The sequence below is a fragment of the Gekko japonicus genome, unplaced genomic scaffold (genome assembly GCF_001447785.1).
Source record: "Gekko japonicus isolate JY-2015 unplaced genomic scaffold, Gekko_japonicus_V1.1 scaffold1100, whole genome shotgun sequence".
Taxonomy (NCBI): domain Eukaryota; kingdom Metazoa; phylum Chordata; class Lepidosauria; order Squamata; family Gekkonidae; genus Gekko; species Gekko japonicus.
This window is the reverse complement of record NW_015164220.1, coordinates 592,839-606,206: the sequence shown is the minus strand read 5'-3', so window position 1 is coordinate 606,206 and position 13,368 is coordinate 592,839. Positions and strand designations below refer to the sequence as shown.

The 13,368-nt window shown below is 48.7% G+C and overlaps 1 protein-coding gene across 1 annotated transcript in view; it reads right to left on the bottom strand.

Moving 5' to 3' along the window:
* Positions 1–13,368, bottom strand: part of PELI1 (pellino E3 ubiquitin protein ligase 1) — a 17,551-nt gene that overhangs the window by 1,844 nt on the left and 2,339 nt on the right. Inside the window, exons 2-5 of the mRNA XM_015408527.1 lie at positions 12,768–12,897; positions 9,372–9,473; positions 4,522–4,719; positions 2,546–2,734 (exon numbers count right to left, since the gene is read on the bottom strand). Of these exons, the coding sequence (XP_015264013.1) occupies positions 2,546–2,734; positions 4,522–4,719; positions 9,372–9,473; positions 12,768–12,897 (619 nt within the window). The remainder of the gene's footprint in view (positions 1–2,545; positions 2,735–4,521; positions 4,720–9,371; positions 9,474–12,767; positions 12,898–13,368) is intronic.

The window sequence follows — 13,368 nt, the reverse complement described above, 5'->3', positions numbered from 1 at the left end:
TAGGGAAAATCCCTACAGCAGGAGGGTAACCTCCACCCTTTCACCAGAGGTCTTTGGGGGAGCACACCCTTCACCTTCTTGCTATGCCCTTGTTATAATACTTCAACTCCTATATTATTTCCTCCTTTCTAATAGTTACTCCTTGTATCTAATTCTATGTTCCCAACTTATATTTATTTGTTTTATTTTAATTGCTCTCCTCAGGAGTTTCACAGAGTTTAGTGTGAATGGCTTTTGATACCAGAATCAAACACAGTCCCTTAAGTGTGTTCGTTCTTCCCGTGTCCAAGAACTGAACACGCGTTACTATTACCTCAGGCACCGCGAAGACCCCACGGAAGGTTTCTACAGGCAGAAGGGATGTGATTTTCACCATTCCCAGTTGCAGACCCCTGACTTCTCCCTGTCGTCTCCTAGGAGGAGCATTTCAGAAGGCACATGGGAGTGGAGACGCCATGGAAATTCCCACTGGATCCGAGCCAGTATAGGGAAATCATTTTTCTTTTTACAACACAGCTTCACGGGTGTTAGTTAGCCGGCCTCCCCCTGTTGTATCTCTGTCAACATTTCAATACAAGAAAAGCAAGCTAGACTTGTGGATTATGTAGATTTCTCACAGCGAGGAGGTTTTAATACGCATTAGGTCCAGTTGTGCACCCTAATTTTTTTATTTGCATTTTAATTTAATCCAAACATTTCAGAGCTATTGTATCCTAGGACATTTTCCACAAAAAGTTATGTATGTTATACACCTTACAGAACTAGGCCCCCCGTGGCGCCGCTTCTTTGCCGCACCACAGGAGTGAGGTATGATCGGCACCTCCCCCCAACCACAGGACGTCGGGCGGGACGTTTGATCCAGCTGCCGCGCGGTAGTTCGCTCCTGGGCAAACAGCCACGCCTCCCCCCCGCGATATCCGGCCTGTGTGACCGGGGCCCATATCTATCTATCTCTATCTCTCTATCTATATCTATCTATCTACCTCTATCCATCTCTCTCTCTCTCTCTTTGCCTTTTATTACATTACTGGATCCTCATCCGGTTCTGGTTTATAAAATTCTAAAAAGCATTTCCCGATCTAGTTAAACCTTTCCTTTCCTCCGTGTGGAGAAACAGATAAAATAATCGTTACCAGATATATGAAAAGAGCATAGCTAACGAAGCAGGTATTGTTTAACATTAAGGAATTGGTGGAATTGTGAGGTAAACGTGAGGTGCTTTTGCTTCTGTGAGGGTGGTAAAGTGACAGAAGTGTGAAGCGGTGGAACCAGTGCCTAGTTACTGTTGCTAAGAGAGTGGGTTTTTTGGCCTCTGAGATCTTCAATTGAGGATTTAAAATGTATCGCTTCTTATTGTTCAAGGTTACGACTGGTCAGTCACTGGACAATATAACCGCTTTCACTGGGTTCAAGTTTAGAACCAATGAGGAGGACGCATAGTTGGTTGAGGGCTCTAATGTAGGGTTAATTCTTATTGTGTATTAGAGTCCATAAATAAGAAATGGGGATCTTCCTTTTTAATGCTGACGTGTTTTCTAGATAGGTTTCCACATTTCGAGGCGAAACCTTCTTCTAAGCAAATCCCATCATTCCAAAACTGTAGCTTAGAAGAAGGTTTCGCCTCGAAACGTGGAAACTATCTAGAAAACACGTCAGCATTAAAAAGGAAGATCCCTATTTATTATTTATGGTATGGGAGGGAACAAACAATCAGTCTCAGCATGGTTGTAGTCGGTCGGGCAGGGGTGGATTGGTCATTAAGGCCATGGGGGGAAGGATCCAGTGGGCTGATGGCCTAGAGGGCCACCCCAGCCCCGCGGGAGGGGCAGCTCTTGTCCCTTGGCACTGGTGGCACTCATCCCTCACCAAGCGGGGGAAAGACGCCCACGGCCAAACCACATGCAGGCCCGCAGCCAGGATCTTGTGGCTTGTGGGACAATCTTTTTTCCTGGTGGGGCTGAAGTTCTCAGGGCAGAAAGAAAAGCCATTTAGCCCATAGAAAGCTGTGACCAGGAGAGAGCTCTACGTTGCAAGCTGTCAACCACTTGAGATGACAGTTCTCAGCTGCTGCAAGTTCATCACTTCTGGAGCTAAGCAACAACTCTGAGAACAAGCCGGCAGGTGGGGGTGAGGACTTCTACAGTCCAGAAAGCAAACACTGAGGCAGGAAAACTCTCTTAAAGGAGGCCAGTTTCTTGACACAGAGTTAGAAGGGATCCTAGAGGTCACCTACTCCAACCCCCTGGCTCAGTGCGGGAATTGGTCAACTACAGCCCCCCACTCTGCCTAAAGGAGTACACACCTTTTAAAAAAAATGTTTTTAAATGATTGAAAGAAGCATTTACAGGAGTAATTCTTGTGGGGCTGTGGGGCAGAGCCCCCAAAAGTTGTGCCATAGCTACAGGCCTGGCCGCATGTGGTTTGGAACTGGCTCTTTCTCTCCCTCCTTTAGGAGTAGGGTCACCAAGCAGTCCCAGGCAGTGAGTGATACCAGGCAGTGCCAGGCAACCAGCAGGAGAGGGTCGTGCAAACTTGCTATTCTTACCATTTTGCCCCTCTGCTGGGCAGATCTCGTTTCGCGGAGGCTGAACACATTCCCACAGACAGAGATCTCCCTCCACACCCCTGGCTTGGAGTCTTCCGTGAAGCCGTTCCGCGGATGCATAACAAGGACCCCGTTCGTGGTCAGCCCGTCCATTTGCCCATCGGAGGTCTTCCACTTAGCTGCTTTCTCCTGCAAGGAGACCATCAACAAGAGGGGCTTTGTTATTCATTCACTCATCCTCAGATTTCTCGCCCCTGAAGCTGCCTTAGACTGAATCGGATGAGTACAACCAAAAAATGGGGAGAAAAAAGCAACCTTGCGCAAGGAGGGTAAGCCAGGAGGTTGGAACAATGAAAAAGAGATTAAAATAGAAGAAGAAGAGGAGGAGGAGGAGGAGGAGATTGGATTTATACCCCACCCTTCACTACCCAAAGGAGTCTCAGAGCGGCTTACAAACTCCTTTCCCTTCCCCTCCCCACCACAGACACCCTGTGAGGGAGGTGGGGCTGAGAGAGCTCTCTCGAGAACTGCCCTTGAGAGAACAGCTCTGAAAGAACCCAAGGTCACACCAGCAGCTGCCATGTGGAGGAGTGGGGAATCAAACCCGGTGCTCTCAGGTTAGAGTCCTAACCAGTGTTCCCTCTAAGCTGAGTTAGTGTGAGCTAGCTCATAGTTTTTTAGCCTCCGGCTCACACATTTTTGTCTTCGCTCAGGAAGGACGGCTCCAGAGCAAATTAATTGATGCAGCAGCCAAATCGCTCACTCACAATTTTAATGCCAGCAGCTCGCAAAGTAGAATTTTTGCTCACGAGACTCCACAGTTTAGAGGGAGCATTGCTAACCACTACATCAAAATGTTAACAACAAACGTAGTACCTCATCCCAGTATCAAGGCAAATATCAATTCATTGTTCCTGAGCACTCCACTGGAGTCTGGAAGTATCTCTGATCTGACCTAAGAAGATCCAGGGGCAAAGGAAATATTTTGCATTTTGATGGGTTGCCCATGATGGATTTACAAGGGGAATTTTTGTGTGTGTGCATTGTGTGTGTGTGTGTTTGTGTGTGTGTGCTTGCATGCCTAGAAGTCGTGGTGACCTCTGGCCAGGGCTATTTCTGGGCAGGAACGCGCAGGAACGGAGTTCCGGCTGGCACCCGAGTTGGCCACGCCCAGCAGGAACTCATTAGCATAATAGGCCACACCCAACAGCAGAAACTCATTCGGATTGGCTACAATTAGGGGGTGTGGCCTAACATGCAAAGGAGCTCCTGCTACAAAAAGAGCCCTGCTTCTGGCGATTCCTAGAGTTAACCCCAGATATACTGAGTGTTTTCAACTTGTAATACCCAACAGTATTGTATGCCTCTGCGTCCCAGCCCTGGTATTCCTTGGAGGTCTCCCAAGTACTTGCCAGGTCGGCCCTGCTTAGCTTCCGAGATCTGACGAGATCGGGCTTGTCTGGGCTATCCAGGTTAGGGTGATTGCAAGAAAATTTGATACCTCTTACTCCACGAGTGACCGTCATAATGTGAGTAAGGTGTATTCTTTGTACGGTCAGTTTTCTGTATTTAATTGTTATATTAATGGAGTGCTCCATTTAATTTATACCACTGAGGAAGGCCTTGTGCCAAAACACGTGTGGTATTGGTTCTTGCAAACAGAGACAATAGGTTCTTTTAAACCTGTATTTTTGTAAACTGCTATTTGCCTTGATACTGGGATTAGGTACTTGTATCCTGAACCGCATGATTATTGTTCTTAATCATTTTTTAGCATTTCTATATGCATGATTAGGAGCTGCGGTGGCTCAAGTGGTTAAGACGCTGAACTGCAGGCTATGGAAGGTCGGTAGTTCAGCAGTTCGAGACCCGAGTCACTGAGCCACGGCCCCCTCCGTGTTTCTGTCGGAATCCAAACTAAACTTCAGATCGTTTGGGAACCAAGCACCGAGTGGCAGAGGCACGCAGCTCCTTACCCCTAAAAAAATGTTCTTGGAGGAGTCAAATCCGGCGGCGTAGATCCTTGCCGTGAAAGGAGGGTTGCGTTCGCATATGATCCTGCAGGCGAACCGCGAGATGGTGCTTTGCACGGACTGAGTCTCTGAATTGCTTTGGCTGCCGGGAACAGTATCGGTCACGACGAAATCGATCGGGCTTTCTGTCGATCGGCCAATCTGGTAAAAATAAAGACAAACAGATTCATGATACAAATGACTGAGAAAGAGGAGCTTCCGTGTAAAACGAGGACTAGTCCAGTAAGCCAGTCTTTATCGTTCCACCCAGCCGCACCCGAGTCTTCAGCTAACGATTTCACCCAAGCCATCGGACTATTTTATTTCCAACAGTTTGGTTGCAGTGAGTCATTTTCTTATACTTCTGGCAAGTTTACCAAACTTTGGGCACTTTTGACACATGCTAGATAATGGGCCTCCGGTCTGCAGATGAGAGAGTTGTGTTGCGTTTGAGCTCCGTTTTATCTGTTCTTTGTTTATGTGTACTTGCTTGTTTACTGTTCATCCATTGTTCGTTTATTGGTTATGTGACTGGGATTTTGTGTGTTGGCATGCTAGATAATGCGGTTTCGGTCCACTTCAGCGACTGTTTGCAAGTCGCTGGGCAAGTGGATTTGGCCATTTCACACACTAAAATCCAGTTGCAAAGTGCATTGGAAGTGGATTGAAAGTGCGTTATTTCGTCTCTGTGAAGTGCATTGTTGCAAAGTGCATTGGAAGTGGATTGAAAGTGCGTTATCTCGTCTGTGTGAAAGTGCCATTTGTATTTCACAGCTGGAGAGCCAGCATGATATAGGGGCTAGAGTGCCCGGACGAGGATCTGGAAGACCCAGGTTCAAATCCCCACTCTATCATGGAAGCTCGTTGGCCGACCTTGGGCCGATCACACGCTCTCAGCCTCCCCCACCTCGCAGGGTTTTTGTGAAGATAAAAACGGAAAAGATTAAAACAATGTTAAGTTCGTTTGGGCCCTCACTTGAAAGAAAAGTGGGGTATAAGTGAAATCAATCAATCGATCGATCGAGAAAGCTAGACTGCACAGCTGCACCCACCATCTAGAACAGAAAGGTACTATTGTTGGACAATACTTGTAGACTCGTAAATTAGACAACTGCAATGCAACGTGTATGGGGCTGTCCCTTGAAGGTTGTCTGAGAACTACAATTCCTTCAAAAACGCTGTGGCCCGAGTAAGCAACACTGAAACTCGAACAACTTCCCTGGCTACCTGCATGTTTCTAGGCACAATTCGGGTGCTGATTTTGAGCCTGAAAGCTTTAAACGATCTACATCCTGATCGTCTCCAGAAGCATCTACTGCTTAGCAAGAGCTTCTGCTCCTTAATATCTGCTAGTGAAGATCTTCTCAGAATACTGTCTCGAGGGCATGCAAGAACAACATCTGCCAGCAGGGCCTTCTCAGCAATAGCCCCAATGCAAAATGTACTTAATCCGGGGGTTTTTCCTGCCCAAAAATAGCCCTGGCTGTGGCAACCCTACCAATAACCAAGAAATTACATATTGATTTCCACTACAATTTTTCGAAGCAGAAACAATGAGGGCAAAGGTCTCGGTTTTGGCGTTTAAGGCCACGAGCGGTCGGGGACCCACCTACCTTCAGGACCGCCTCTCTCGATATGTCCCTGGAAGAGGAATAAGACTCTCCTGGTAGTCCCCGACACAAGAGAGATCCGGCCGTCGTCGACTAGGGCCAGGGTCTTCTCAGCCCTGGCCCCCGCCTGGTGGAACCCTCTGTTGGAGAACATCCGTGCCCTACGGGATTGGCTACTTTCCCGTAGGGCTCGTAAGGCGGAGATGTTCGGCCAGGCCTTTGGTGGAGGACGGCGATGGTCTGGCACGCTTATACTCCAGCCAGTGTTCCCTCTAAGCTGAGTTAGTGTGAAAATCTTCTTGGTGTCTAAGGTGCTACTGGGTTCGAATCGAGCTGTGTATAGGATTGTCAAAGGGCCCTTCGTCAGATACAAGCTGGAGATCTCTGAGTCCTTCTATCCCCGTCAGAGTGTGAGCTAGTTCACAGTACTTTAGCCTCCAGCTCACACATTTTTGTCCTGGCTCGGGGAAGGATGGCTCCAGAAGAGCAAACTAATTTATGCAGCAGCCAAATCGCTCGCTCACAACTTCAATGTCAGCAGCTCACAAAGCAGAATTTTTGCTCACAAGACTCCACAGCTTAGAGGGAGCACTGACTTCAACCTCCCCTTTCAATTCTTGCATATCCCCTCCACCCAGGGGGCTGGTGGAAATTACCATCCTCTTGGCATCAGTGTCGTCTTTCTGACTGTTTTTAAGTATTTTAACGTTGTTTTAACTCAATTATATTGTATTTATTTCTGATGTAAGCCGCCCTGAGCCCCGCTCGCAGGGAAGGGTGGCCAATCAATCGAATATAATAAATCAATTAATTAAAAGGCTACACATTTGGATCCTAACTAATCAAAAAACGACCGAAACATTCATTTCTGTTAGATTTGAGTCCAGAAGCACCTCAGACCAACCAGGTTTTCGAGGTATAAACTTTCGGGAGTCAAAACTCCCTTCGTTATCTGATGAAGCGAGCTTTTAACGCTGGAAAGTTTATACCCTGAAAATCTGGTTGGTTGGTTTTCTTTTTTTGTCAGTATTTTGTGCATGTGTGTGTTTGTGTGTATTTTGTGCATGTATGTGTTTGTGTGTGTTTTTTGTGTGTGCGTTTGTGTGTATTGTGTGTGTGTGTGTTTGTGTGTGTGCGTTTGTGTGTATTTTGTGCATGTGTATTTGTGTGTATTTTGTGCGTGTGTGCATTTGTGTGTATTTTGTGCATGTGTGTGTATTTTGTGTGTGTGTGTTTGTGTGTATTTTGTGCGTATGCGTTTTTGTGTATTTTGTGCATGTGCGTTTGTGTGTATTTAGTGCGTGTGCATTTGTGTGTATTTTGTGCATGTGCGTTTGTGAGTATTTTGTGCATGTGTGTGTTTGTGTGTATTTTGTGTGTGCGTTTGTGTGTATTTTGTGCGTGTGTGTTTGTGTGTATTTTGTGCGTGTGCGTTTGTGTGTATTTTGTGTGTATTTTGTGCATGTGTGTTTGTGTGTATTTTGTGTGTGTGCGTTTGTGTGTATTTTGTGTGTGTGTGTTTGTGTGTGTGTGTGCTAGGGAGCCTGGAAGTCATGGCGACTTCTGGTGACCCCTAGTGGGGCTAGGACGTTTCCAGGTAGGTGGCTTGATAACCTGCCTCTGTGTCCCTGGCCCTGGTATTCCTTGGAGGTCGCCCTTCCAAGTACTTGCCAGGTTAGCTTCCGAGATCTGATGAGATCGGGCTTGCCTGGGCTATCCAGGTCAGGGCAAAATCTTGTTGGTTTCTAAGGTGCTACTGGACTTGAACCTATCACAGTCTCGCAGACCAGCACAGCTACCCTCTGAAACTAACTCATTTTAATCTGAATGTAATATTAGTCTGAGTTTAATATGTTGTCGAAGGCTTTCACGGCCGGAGTTCGTTAGCTGTTGTAGATTTTCCAGGCTGTAAGGCCGTGGTCTTGGCATCGTAGGACCTGATGTTTCGCCAGCAGGTGTGACTGGCATCCTCAGAGGTGTAACACAGAAAGGTGGAGTGCTCTCTGTGTCAAGGTGAGAAGGAAAATGGTAGGCAGGGAGTTTATATCTACTCAGGAAGGTGTACTCAGCCCTACCCCACCTTCCTGAGTAGATATAACCCACCTGCCTACCATTTTCCTTCTCACCTTTTTTTTTTAAACAAGAAAGAAAGTGTGAGGTCAGACATCATTCCACCATGTGGGTGTGCCACATGACTCTACAGAGCTCCAATCAAGGGTGTAAATGATCCCGTCAGAGTGGGTGTAGACCACTCCCAGCTGGTGATGAACGGTCAAAGTACATAAACTTGTAAAAGGAGACGATTAGTGTGCGTAGCGAGCCGGCCGCTCCCGGTTTATGCTGAGCCCAAGCTGGACCAGGACGATGACTCAGCTACGCAGTAGAGGCTTCCTTGAATACCTCATTGTTTATAGCTATGATAACTGCTAAGTATGTTAATAGAGGGGCCGCGGTGGCTGAGAGGTGAAGACGCTGAGCTGCAGACCGGAAGGTCTGTAGTTCGGCAGTTCGAGACCCAAGTGCCACAGGACAGAGTGAGCTCCCGTCTCTGGCCCCGGCTCCTGCCAACTTAGCAGTTCGAAAGCAAGACACTGCAAGTCAATAAATAGGTACCCGCTTTGGTGGGAAGTTTAAATCTACTCAGGAAGGTGTACTCAGCCCTACCCCACCTTCCTGAGTAGATATAAATCACCTGCCTACCATTTTCCTTCTCACCTTGACACAGAGAGTACTCCATCTTTCTGTGTTATACCTCTGAGGATGCCAGTCGCAGCTGCTGGCAAAATGTCAGGTCCTACGATGCCAAGACCACGGCCGTACAGCCCGGAAAATCTACAACAGCTAATCTGAGTTAATCTGGTTTTTAAAAATGACAAGTTTGCAGCATATGGAGCTCCACGTTATTCTGGTGCCTTGCCGTCTCTTCCAGTGTTCACAGGGAAACTTTACTGTTGTTGTTGTTCAGTCGCAGAAGGCTATAGCGTAAGATATGAGATTCCCTTCTCGATCACTGTGCCAGTTAGGGCCAAGTCCACTGCTGCCAGTCTGGCCGGCTGCTTCTGATGCCCCGTGGCCAGGCCAGGCCACCTTGGCTCAGACCACTTTTTTGGGGGGGGGGGGGGGGGGATAGGGTCGCCACGGTCTAGACGGGTAAATATCACAACAGGCATTTGCGTCCTTCCTTCTCGGGCGCACATCCCTTACCTGAAACATATCCGTATTGCTGTCATGTGTGTATTCAACCACCACCGTCTGGACGCGAGACAAGGTGTAGGATATACTATGCTGGTCCTTGTTACTTATTGCCTGTCGAGGAGAAGAGAAGCATGTTTGTAGTTTGTCCCGCGTTCCTTTATGCGCGGCCTAACTGTAACGGCCCTTGGGCCCTACACAACAGGCGCTCTCTACCTACCTAATATCTGGGTCCCTTCCCCTCCCATTTAGAATAATAATGTAGAATTTATTCATCACAACGGAGCAAACGCTGCCAGGAAACCCACTTGTGGTCTTGCTGGTGTTGCGATTTTAAAGAGGCTTCATACGGGGAGTCATGAAACGGCAGCATTTATTTCAAAGACTCCTGATTAACGGGTCCCCCCCTCCCCCGGCAGCATTTCTAGAAGGACCGTCAAGGCACAATCTGGCCCAGAACTTTTTAAAAGTCTGGCAACGGTTTCACTTCTACCTCCATCTACGGTCTGGTCCAGAACTTAACAAAAGTCTGGCAACGGTTTCACTTCTACCTCCATCTACGGTCTGGCCCAGAACGTAACAAAAGTTTGGCAACGGTTTCACTTCTACCTCCAGCTACGCTCACGGCTCTGGTCCAATCACAACAACCCTGCGAAGTAGAGGAGGCTGGGAATGCGTGACCGGGCCAAGGTTACCCAGCAGACTTCCAAGTCAGTGTGGGGGTTCAAAACCTGAGTCCTTCCAGACGCTGTTCTGACCCTCTAACCACTATACCAGGCTGTCTGTCTGTTATCTTGGCTGGCCGGTGTGGAAAACAAAATGGTGGACTAGAGAGACCTCCGGCCTGATCCACCAGGGGTCTCCTTTGTTCCACGGGAAGAAGAAGAAGAGATTGGATTTATACCCCGCCCTTCACTACCCAAAGGTGTCTCAGAGCGACTTACAAACAACTTTCCCTTCCCCTCCCCACAACAGACACCCCGTGAGGGAGGTGGGGCTGAGAGAGCTCTTGACAGAAACGGCTCTTTTTCAAGAACAGCTCTTATCAGAACTATGGCTTGCCCAAGGTCATCCAGCCAGGTGCAAGTGGAGGCGTGGGGAATCAAACCCGGTTCTCCCAGATTAGAGTCCGCACACTTAACCACTACACCAAACCACTACACCAAACTGGCATGGGAGGGGGGGAACATCTCTGTTCGGCCTTCAAATCGGTTGCCCTTTTGCTATAGAGAGGCATTTCAGCTCTACCACATCGGACCTTCTGCAGAGACCCTTAATCACTCCTGGGACCTGTCTATATACAAAGCATGCAGCTAGAAAGCTAGTACTGTCAGCCACCTGTCGAGCCCGCCGAAAGACTGAGCCTACCCATGCTAATTAGGTACAGGTGTGTCCCTTCAACAACTATGAATTACCCAGAAGTCACTCCTTTTGTTTTGTTTTTCTAAGCGCATGACTGATCTACCCAACGGAACAGACCTAACTGGTCGTACTTGGTGCTTTGCAAGAGAACGCATGTTGCTACGAGACGACGGGCGCATTAGTCATGCCTACTGCTGGCCATATGTCGGCCCAGACACACCGAGTGATTAAGATGCTTGGGATGATTAAGCACCGGGCAGAACCGATGAGGCGCAGAGCGTGATGGCTGACATAGCCCTCTTCTCCCCCGTCCTCACAGCTATTACCCTCGGGGACACAGCGGGGAGGAGGATAGGCTGTCATTAAACAGACGTTTCTACTCACGCCGGTACCCCTGCGGTGATTTTTAATGAAGTCGCCCGGACAATACGGGCGCTACCAGGAGACAAAAGGGAATGGAAATCTACGGCTCGTAGAAAAGGCACGGATCGAGCAAAGAGGATTAAGCCCCATGATTTGACAGGCTAAGGCCATGCGGCTTGGGGGAGATGGTGGCCATTTTGCCTTCAGAGACAATGCCTCGTTGTCTGTAACTGACCAGGTGGACGAGCCCCCAGCTTGGGTGGGGGTGATACGGGAACTCGCACAACTTGCAAACAGAGGAGCTGGAAGATGAAATTCGAGCCCCTTCCTTATTTCAAAACCAATAATGAGGCAGTGAGGGCTTCTCCGTAGGGTTGCCAAGTCCCCGCTGTATGTACAGCGGGGGACTCCAGCCCCGTTCCGGGAGCGTGCGTAAAGCGTGTGCGTGCCGCAACCATGTCACCCGGAAGTGACCGCGGCCTCGCCCCTGGCGCGCCCGGCGTTGCTGCATCACTTCCAAGTGACGTGCTGACGCCGGGTACGTCACATGCTTTGGGGGTGGGGTTCCCCCTGGGGCCCGATCTGCAGGCGGCGGGTACGGGGGACTTGGCAAGCCTACTTCTCCGCTCAATGGCAAAAATGTCACTCCTACCCAGATACGTTTGCCAGGGCCCCCTAACCCCTGGCGGGAGGAGGAGAGATAGGGTTGCCAGATCTAGGTTAGGAAACTGCTGGAGATTTGGGGGTGTGGATCCCGGGGAGGACAGGGACCTCAGTGGGGTACAGTGCCACAGAGTCCACCCTCCACAGCATCCATGTTCTCCAGGGGAAGTGATTTCTGTCGTCTGGAGCAGTGTTCCCTCGAAGCTGAGTTCGTGTGAACTACCTCAGAGTTTTTTAGCCTCCGGCTCACACGTTTTTGTCTTCGCTCAGGAAGGAAGGTTCCAGAGCAAACTAATTGATGCAGCAGCCCAATCGCTCGCTCACGACGTTTAATGCCGGGAGCTCACAAACTAGAATTTTTGCTCACAAGACTCCACAGCTTAGAGGGAGCATTGGTCCGGAGATGAACTGTAATTCTGGGGGGTCCCCAGGCCCCACTGGAGGCCGGCATCCCTATACCCGCACAGTGTCATATACCACTGATTTTGTCATGATCTGTTTCTAGACTGCAAGCTGTCTGCGGATATAATTTTAGTATGCATGTAGTTTTATGCTGTTTTTATGGGCTGTTTCATTAGCCACGGCTCTTGTGTTGTAGTTTTTAACAATTCTATGGCTACGTTTGTACTTTGTGAACTGCCTTGAGCAGGTCTCCAGGAAGGTGGCTGATACATTTTCTAAACAAGCAAACCCCTGACCCTCCAAATGCAGACGAATCCTTTCTGAACGGGGGTCCCCGTGAGTTCCTGGGTCCATATGGGACCGCCACACTCGTGGGCTCCCTGAATCTTGAAAACAGGAACAGCGCAATTACTGAAGGAAGCGGCTCACGGAACGCTTTCTAATACAAAACGTTTTCTTTCTTCTCCCCAAGGACAGACTGGCCTTTTCAGAATCACAGGCCTTGCATTGGAATGATTCCACCCACTTCATTTACAATATGCTCGCCGGTGTATTAACAACAAAAAAAAGACAAAGACGCCTGTCCTTTGGTAATGGTAGCTCGTTTGTCAAGCTTACCTTCGCTGCCTGGGGCGTACAGGCAATATGTACGGTGCTTGGTTTCACCCCGTTGGCTTTGGGCCTTTTGAATAAAGCAAATCTGCTTTTTCTTCTTCCTCTGTCTCCGTTTGGAAGAGAGCCATTGTACCTGTGGAAGAGGAACGATGAATTATGCAAGAGCTGAGGAATGGGCGGTCTCTGAGTATGTTTGTACATAGCATCCTATAGAGATGAAATGAGACAGACGGACAGACAGATACATTTTCTACAGGGTGGCTTTAAAAGGGGATTAGACGGATTCATGGAGGATAGGTCTATCAGTGGTTACTACTAGCCATCGTGACTAAATGAAACCTCCCTGTTCAGGGGCAGTCAACCTCTGAATCCCAGAGCCAGAAGGCAACATCAGGGGAAGGCCTCAGCCTCTATGCCCTGTTCTTGGCCCTCCAGAGGAACTGGCTGGCCACTGTGTGAGACAGGATGCTGGACTAGATGGACCACTGGTCTGATCCAGCAGGGCTCTTCTTATGTTCTTATGGAGGCCTTGGCCTCTCTGCCCTGTTGTTGGCCCTCCAGAGGAACTGGCTAGCCACTGTGTGAGACAGGATGCTGGACTACT